Consider the following 9,648-nt stretch of genomic DNA (forward strand, 5'->3'; position numbering starts at 1 on the left):
GTGCAGCAGCCAGTAAAATTGAATCGTCTTCCCTGGATGCTCAGTATAGCTTATCCACAAGATCATTCCCGTATTCAGGAAGTATGGGCCCATTGCTCTTGTGCTGTAGAATGGTACTTGTGTATTGTGGAATGGTTGACACCACATGCCCAGCCATAAATTCTTAAAACTGTCATGTGTTTTGGTGCCGTAAGGGTGGCAGATGTTGGGCAGACCCAAGAATTTTTTTACTCCGTATTATGTCAACATCACGATAGCACTAGGCAAACTCCTCTGTAGATTATGGATGTACAGCGAATTAAAACCAAATTGCTACAGTTAAAATAATTTCAGATGGGGGGGGGGGGGGGGGGGTTAATTCTCTTGTATAGAACTGAATAAAAGTGGTCTTACTGGAATTTAATGAGAGACCATTCACCTTGAACCAATTAACCACATCTGAGAGTATGTGATTAATGGATTCCTCAAGATTACTATCAGTTCTATTGCTCATAGAAATTGTGATATCATCAACAAATAAAGTAAATTTACACGGCAGACTTGTACATGATGGTAGATCATTTATAAAAATCAAGAATAATAGTGACCCAATAATTGAGACCTGAGGCACTCCATATGTAATGGTACTCCATTCATATTGTGCAGAAACATCGCACACTCCACCTGAGCTATTCAAGACAATTTTTTGTTTTCTGTCTTAGAGATACGACTGTAGCGCCACTTATGCCTACTAATTTCGCTTTTTGCAAGAGAATCTGGTGATCAACATAGTCAAATGCTTTAGACAAATTACAGAAGACACCAATTGCTAGCATTTTCTCATTAAGGGTTTCAAGGACTTCATTTTCAAGTACATACATTGCATCTTCTGTTGAAAGGTCCTTTTGAAAGTCAAATTGGCTCTTGCTGAGAACTCCATTCTTCATGAGATGATCAGTACTTCTTACATGTATTAGCCTTTCTAGAATTTTAGAGAAAGCTGCCACCAAGGAGATAGATTGATAGATAGTTAATTCAGTTTTATCACCCTTTTTGTATAGGGGCTTCACAATGGCATACTTAAGTCTATTGGGGACAACACCATTTTGAAGGCAAGCATTGAAAATATGACAGAGACTGTCCTTTACCCACACACAATAATATTTCAATAAATTGTTAGAAATATTATCAACCCCTGCAGAGTTCTTACTTTTTATAGACATGATGATTTTCTGAATTTCATCTACAGTGACAGGATTGAGGTACATTTCTGGAACTGTGTTTGAATATACAGTTTGGCAAAGAGTTACGGCTTCATCAACATTGCCTTGAAATCAATCTGTTGAGTTACTTACATGAAACATTTATTTAAAATCTCAGCCGCACTTTTTGGGTTACCTACTAGGGTTCCTTCATATCTGATTTTGTTTACATCTTCTCTGCTTGTTGTATCTCTTCCTGTTCTTTTCATTAAAGCTCCACATTGTTTTTATTTTATTATTAGAATTAATATTTTCTTCTGATAACAAAGGGCTTTTGATTTCTGTATAAGATTCTTTAAAATTTTACAGTATAATCTATAGTATTCTGATTTTTCTACATCTTTAGATAATCTTATTGCAGCATAAGTTTCCCTTTTGGTTTAACATGACTGATTTATACCTTTTGTAATCTGAGGCTTACTTTCAGACTTGGATGCACTGTTTCTGGCTCATTTCTTTAGAAATATTAATTCATTTATAAAACAGTTAAATTTAGCATCAATATTATCAAGGCTACATACTGAAGACAAATCCATTTGCTGCAACCTATGGTTGAAAGTTTCTTTTGCCTCTTTGTTCATAACTATTATGAACTTACATTGAGGAAATTGTTTTTTGAACAGATTAATGTCATAATGAGTGAGAATTTGTCCATCATGATCTGAAAGCCTACTTATAACCTGCCTGACAGTATAATTCTGATATCTACTTATGTTATCAATCATAGTCTGGGATTCGGATGTAATTTTTGTTGGAAAGTTTATTATCAATATCAGATTATATAAGGTCATCACAATCTCAAAGTCAATTTTATTCTTATTTTCTGTCAACAATTTTATACTGAAATCACCTAAAACTACAATATCCTTTGCATTTGCATGTAACCCTGAGAGCAGGAGTTTCATTATATGCAGAAAAGTTTTTTTGTCACCCGAAGGTGCCCTGCAGAGAGCCAGCACTATTATTGTGTAGAAATTAGTTATTATTACAGTTGCACAGGCCTCAAATTGTTGTTCCACGCTATCATCATTTCCTTTCATCATTTCCTTTCATCATTTCCTTTGGGCCTTTGTCCCACTTCAGCATGGGGCAGGCCTTGTTACTATGGGTTTGGTGATGTTAGTGTAGAGGGTGGCCAGATGCCCTTCCTGCCATCGCCCTGTACCCACTGGGATGGAAATGAGTGTGCCCCAGCTGTCTGCATCCAGTGTAAGCCATGAAATAGTGTGAATGTGTTGCAAATGCCTGCGGCTCATGTAACTGAGATGGGACGTGGGTACCTACCTGGTATTCACCTAGTGAGATGTGGAAAAGCGCCTAAAAACCACACACAGGCTGGACGGCACACCGGCCCTCATTGTTAATCCACCGGGTGGATTTGATCCAGGGCCAGAGTGCCTACCCAAGTCCAGGAAGCAGCGCATTAGCGCTCTCAGCTAACCTGGTGGGTTGTTGTTCCACACAATATTTTCTAATATCTGTGGCTTTATATGATACACTATCCTTAACATAAATTGATACTACACCATTGTCTTTATTTTCCCTATAACTAAACTATAACATACTGTAGATGGCAAGGCACATTTATCTGTAACATAGTGCTCAGTGAAGCACAAAATCTGAGCATTATTTACACAATGCTTTTCATTATTAATAATAAGTAGTTGATCTGTTTTGTTTAATAGGCCTCCCATATTTTGATGAAAGAAAGGGATGCCTTCCTCTTGCTTTTTTATTCTGTTAGCGCTGTTACTACTTGACTGAGATTCCACTGGAATTTACCTTGAGACAGGGGGGGAGGAGACACTTGACACTACCTACTGTTGTCCCATCTTTTTCTTCAGATGCATACACAAAAAATTGTTGAGATGTAAAGGGGGTTCAGTATTTCTTCTGCCCAACAACCTTTTATTAGCATTGCTTGATGAAGATTTCTTCCCATTTGTTGCATGTGGAATTTCCATTTCTCCTGTTGATGTCACATCTTTTTCTTCTGCAGATGATGGTAATCTTGTAGGTGAAATCACAACTTCAGCATAGGAGAGTGTATTAGATGGACCTTGCATTTTGATTTGTACACCACCTGACAAGCTATTTTTCTCCTTTACATTTTCAGCAAAGTGATAAGCACGTTAATAATAGTAATTTACATTTATTTATGTTTTAGTTTATTGATGGTTGTACAAAAAGTATTTAGTCAGTTTAACAATATTTATCTTGCCATTCAGCTCACCCATTTTCTAATTTAAAATAATGAGCAAACTCATTTCTTACTTCCGCTTATGGTTTAAAAAAAAAAAAAAATGCTTGGTACAGATCTCACTTTTTGTTCCTTCCCGTCAGCTACCTGGAACCAAACTTCCATCCTCAGTTTCTTCGTCTGTTGTCCCTCGAAGCATGTAGCTATTCTTTGAGGTCTTGCTTTTTTGCAAAAAACTGTGCAGATACATGCATACCTGTACTACAAGAACAAAATTGACAATTGTCTACATCCAGTAATATTGGTTTTTCTAGCAACTGGAACACAGATGAAAGAATTCCAAACATATTATCCACCACCCTTCTTCCTCTTCTTACTCTGTAACTGAAAAAGCAATCATAAGTTACTCGTGCATGTTCACCTGGGTATGGCTTTAATGTGTTCATGGAGAGCAAATGCCTGGTCACTAATGAATACATAAGGAACACCCCTTGTCCTTCGTGAAAGTGGTGCCTCTTTTGGAAAACCTAGACTGTTACTTTCTATTTGTGTGTTTCAGCACTCTGCCATCTGAAATATGTCCTTGAAACCCAACATTTGTGTATATAATGCGGTAGTCACTATCAGCTACCCCTAAACGGACAATACTGAAGTAGCTTTCATAACTATAAAAATCAGTTCCGCTATTTGCAGGTGCAAGTATATCAAAGCATTTCCCATCTATAGCTCCAAGGTAGTGGGAGGAATTCCACTGCTCCTCAAAGCCCAGTGCAATTTGTAACCATTCATTTTCATGCTGAATGAGCTGAAACAAAAGTATAAATATAATAAATTAATGTTGCTGCCACTAATTTGGTTACTACATAAATTCTATTTTAATCAAGACCCAAAATGGTTGCATCAAAGCAATACACTAATTGATGTTATGGTTGCACCAATCAAAAGAATGTTACTTTTACGTTGTGTATTAATGTGATAATGTGGAGAATGATTCTTATAGCATTACACAAAATGAATTTTGCCTTAGAAATGATTCACAATGTAAAACAATATTATTATCTTTTAGGAACTCAGTCACACAGAAGAAGACATTAGGGAGGACACCTCAGCTCCAGACATTGCATAAGAAGAAGGTGTTAGTTTATTATTGTACCCCAAAGCACCTCTGAAGAGACTGTGGGGGAATGTGTGCCTCCTAAAAAGAAGAAAAAGGCTAGTAGGCCAAAATGAGAAGATGAATTTTCTGATTCATTGCAGATTATAAACGGACTAACCAATGATATTTAAAAAGGGAATTCAGACTGAAAAAAGTTCCCATCAGATTGTTTTGGGGAATATGTAGCATCAAAGTTGAAAAACTATTGATGTACTGTTTCATGCAGACATGGGCAATTTGAAGCCATCAGGAAATGTTCTGCCAGTTGACGTTGTATATTCATCACCAAACATGTCAGCTGATACAATATAAATTAAAAAGAACTGTATAATTTTTGTTTTGTTTTATTGTATAACATTAGTTTTGTTTTTCATTCACATCTAATTGGACTGCATTTCAATTATCTTAATGAAAATAAATGCCAATAATATAAACAAGAACAGATAGCATAGATTAATGTAAAATAGAAATACACAAAAGACCATATCATTCACATTGCTTGCACTCAAGTTGTCTGTGTTAAAGTCGTAATTTAGCTACTATTTTACTACATTTAGAAACAGAATAAGTGATAATTGTTTTTACTCCAGTACTGGATGCGTTTTGCTTGACAGATTCAGAAGTTACAAAATAGCCTATACGACTGATCTTTTGTATATTTGTATACTACATTACTCATTTTCATTGACTTTATATTCCTTACATTTATCTTTACAAAATCCACAAGTGTTTCACATATAACTGAAGAGCCAAAGAAACTGCTACATCTGCCTAATATCATGTAGGGCACCCGTGAGCATGCAGAAGTGTCACAACATGACATGGTATGGACTTGATTAACGTCTGAAGTAGTGCTGGAGGGAATTGAAAACATGAATCCTGCGTGGCTGTCCATAAATCTGTAAGAGTACGAAGGTTTGGAGAGCTCTTCTGAACAGCAGGTTACAAGGCATCCCAGATGTGCTCAATAACGTTCATGTCTAGGTAATTTGGTGACCAGCAAAAGAGTTTAAATTCAGAAGAGTGTCACTGGAGCCACTCTGTACCAATTCTGGACACGTGGAGTGTCGCACTGTCCTGCTGGAATTGCCTAATTCTGTCAGAGTACACAATGTACATGAATGGATGCAGGTGATTAGACGAGATGCTTACGTTTGTGTCACCTGTCAGAGTCGCATCTAGATGTATCAGGGGTCCCATATCACTCTGACTGCATATGCCCCACACTATTATTGAGCCTCCACCAGCTTGAACAGTCCCCTGCTGACATGCATGGTCCATGGATTCATGAGGTCGTCTCCAAACCCATACATGTCCATTCACTTGATACAATTTGAAACGAGACTTATCTGACCAGGCAACATGTTTCCAGTCATCAACAGTACAATGTCAGTGTTGATGGGCCCAGGCAAGGTGTAAAGCTTTTGTGACACGCAGTTATCAAGGGTACCCCAGTGGGCCTTTGATTCCAAAAGCCCATATCGATGACGCTTCATTGAATGGTTTGCATGCTGACACTTGTTGGTGGCCCAGCATTGAAATCTGCAGGAATTTGCAGAAGGGTTGCACTTCTGTCACGTTGAACAATTCTATTGTCATCGTTCATTCCATTCTTGCAGCAACGTCTGAGATTTGATGTTTTACCAGATTCCTGATATTCACAGTACACTCGTGCAGTGGTCATATGGGAAAATCTTCACTTCATTGCTACCTCGTAGATGCTGTGTCCCATCGCTTATGTGCTGACTATAACAGTACATTCAAACTCACTTAAATCTTGATAGCCTGTCATTGTAGCAGCAGTAACTGATGTAAAAACTGCGTCAGACATTTCTCTTATATAGGCTTTGCCGACTGCAGCACCGTATTCTGCCTGTTTACATAACTATGTACTTGAATATGCATGCCTATACTAGTTTCTTTGGCGTTTCAGTGTAGTTCTGCATAGCTGAGGAATTATTTGGGAAATACACTCATGCCCATAAATTAAGAATAATTGCAGAATGTGGTGCCACACATTGTGGCACTACACAAAACTGGCGCTAATAGCATAGGCACATAGGGAACACACACGACACAGATCTGTAAGTCCACGATATTGGTGATAAATTGAGAAAACCGTCCGGAAACACATGCGCTACAAAACACCACTGTTTCCTGTGCATGTACCCCAACATCAATATGGGATATGATCACCATGCACATGTACTCAGGCTGCACAACGGGTTGGCATACTCTGGATGAGGCGTTCGAGCAGCTGCTGGGGTGTAGCCTCCTGTTCTTGCACCAGTGTCTATCGGAGCTCCTGAAGTGTCCTAGGGATTTGATGGCGTGCAGTGATATGTTGACTGAAAGCATTCCAGACGTGCTCAATGGGGTTTAGGTCTGGAGAACAGGCAGGCCACTCAATTCGCCTGATATCTTCTGTTTCAAGGTACTCCTCCACGATGGCAGCTCAGTGGGGCCATGCATTATAATCCATCAGGAGAAAGGTGGGACCCACTGTACCCCTGAAAACGTGGGGATGCTGGTGCAGAAAGACATCCTGATACACCTGACCTGTTACAGTTCCTCTGTAAGGGGTGTATGTGCACCAATCACAATCTCACCCCACACCAATAAACCACGAGCTCCATACAGGTCCCTTTCAAGGACATTAAGGAGTTGGTATCTGGTTCCTGGTTCACGTCAGATGAACACCCGGCGAGAATCACTGTTTAGATTATACCTGAACTCGTCCATGAACATAACCTGAGACCACTGTTCCAATGACCATGTACTGTGTTCTTGAGATCAGGCTTTACAGGCTCTCCTGTGACCAGGAGTCAGTGGAATGCACCTTTCAGGTCTCTGGGCGAATAAACCATGTCTGTTCAGTCGTCTGTAGACTGTGTGTCTGGAGACAACTGTTCCAGTGGCTGCGGTAAGGTCACGAGCAAGGCTACCTGCAGTACTCCGTGGCCGTCTGCAGGCACTGGTGGTGAGATATCAGTCTTCTTCTTGTGTTGTACACTGTGGACGTCCCATACTGTAGCGTCTGGACACGTTTCCTGTCAGCTGGAATCATTGCCATAATCTTGAGATCACACTTTGTGGCACACGAAGGGCCCGTGCTACGACTTGCTGTGTTTGACCAGCCTCCAGTTGCCCTAGTATTCTACCCCTCATAACGTCATCAATATGTGTTCTTTGAGCCATTCTCAACACACAGTCACCATTAGCACGCCAGAAAACAAACGTCTGCACACTTACTCGCTGCACCGTACTCTGACATGCACCAACACACCCCTGCGTATGTGGACTACTGCCAGCACCACCGTGCGACGACCACAGGTTAAATACACCGCATGGTCATACCCCGAGGTCATTTAAACCCGCAGACCGGCCCCCACAGCGTTGTTTCACCATGTATCAGCATTATCCTTAATTCATGAGCATGAGTGTAGATGTGGTTGATACACAAAATAGATTATTGAGGCTAGCATAATTTTCACCTGTTCCTAAGAATCGTAGCGTTAGTGGTAGCCTCTCTTCTGCTGGTACGGCTCGTCGATAATTTGCATGGAGGTATTCTACCTCCATGATAATTTGTGTCATGCTTTGATATCTTTGGTTTAACTGCTGCTAGAAGAAAGCTAAAATCGTCCGTCGATATGCAGGTGAAGTGTTGGAATAAAGCAATCCATGGCTGCAGCTGTAAATCACTAACCAGAGCCAAACCACTACTTCTCTCACGCCTGCGCAAAAATTCAGACACCCAAATTTTTCTATCTCTATGCTGTTTGGCTTTCATGACCAACAACATGCTCAGTGTACAAAATAAACCAAGTTGTACTTTCTCTTATCCATCACACTGTACTGAGGTTAAGCGACTTCACTGCGACAAAGTTTTAGTGCCCAAAACAAAAAGCATTGCATGAGTTTGCTTCAGTGTAAATGCTTATTTGCCGGCACAAGTGAATGCATTGGCAGCAAATGCACATTCGCCTGTATTTGCTCCTGTTCGCTTTAGTGTAAACCCCAGGGAAGCCCCGTATCCATGTCACTCTTTGCTTTGTCCTTAGAACCCTTGCTTCAGTGTGTTGCCATGCAACCATGTGGCTGGACTGTGTTGAGGGAACGATTCTCAGTCTGCATTTACGCCAATGACATCAGGGGTTTAGTACGAAATGCTGACGACATTCCTGGGCTCAAAGACGCCCCAGATTACTTTTGTCACCTTGCTGATGGCCACATTAATGATCACAAATGCACGCTACTGACATTGTGTGGCTTCAACCAAGTGGTAATACCTTGGGCGACGGTGGTCGATCGCCACAAGACTTTAGGGATCATAGTCGATCACAACCTGACCAAAATGGCACTACTTAATGGACGAGACGGTATAACTTGTGACTCTTGAGCCCAAACGTTGTTCTCTTAGCCTCCTCCTTCACCAGCTGCACGTCTTAGACACCCATATTTTTGGTAAAGTATATTACATTGTACAGATCTTCCCAATTCCTGCGATGATGGCCTGCAAGCTCAAACAACTACCCAGTCGATCCTCGTGGTGACAACACATCTTTCGAGTTCAGTATGAAGTGGTGGACAGGACCTGCAAGCTAGCAGGATTAGGTTTTGCTTATATTAAAGTGAAGGTGCCCATGTTGTTTGATTTTATAATTTTCAGTTTCTCAGGCGCTGATATCCTTTTAAAGAAGCACCTTGTGCTGGTGTAAGCTGTCGCCAGCATACCAGTCTGCAAGGAGAAATGCAAAGATCGATTAGTAGGCACTGGAACAAGCGCGCTATCACGAGAGAGGCCAGAGACTCACCAACAAGCAACACGCCGCCAAAGCCCTCTCGACAGCATGTATTTAGGCCGCCGCCGCTGACCAGAGGGCCCCACTCAATCATTCAGTTTGGCGTCGGTCGGTTTATTTCCAGATTGGGTTTAGTTCATCTCCAACAATTTAACTTAGCGTACCTCTTCATTATTTAACTAGCATTTCCGGAAAGTAGCGTAACGTTTAAGTTGTTGTTTCAGAAATTTTGTTTTTGTTTACACA

At 40.5% G+C, this 9,648-nt stretch overlaps 1 protein-coding gene across 1 annotated transcript; it reads right to left on the reverse strand.

The window, feature by feature from the left end:
• Positions 1-3,976: 3,976 nt before the first annotated feature.
• Positions 3,977-8,179, reverse strand: LOC124556289. The gene is made up of 2 exons (XM_047130266.1): positions 8,057-8,179; positions 3,977-4,246 (listed from the first exon to the last, which is right to left on the reverse strand). Exons 1-2 carry the CDS (start codon positions 8,177-8,179, stop codon positions 3,977-3,979), a joined length of 393 nt encoding a protein of 130 aa, XP_046986222.1.
• Positions 8,180-9,648: the final 1,469 nt, after the last annotated feature.

This window comes from Schistocerca americana, chromosome X (genome assembly GCF_021461395.2).
Source record: "Schistocerca americana isolate TAMUIC-IGC-003095 chromosome X, iqSchAmer2.1, whole genome shotgun sequence".
NCBI lineage: Eukaryota > Metazoa > Arthropoda > Insecta > Orthoptera > Acrididae > Schistocerca > Schistocerca americana.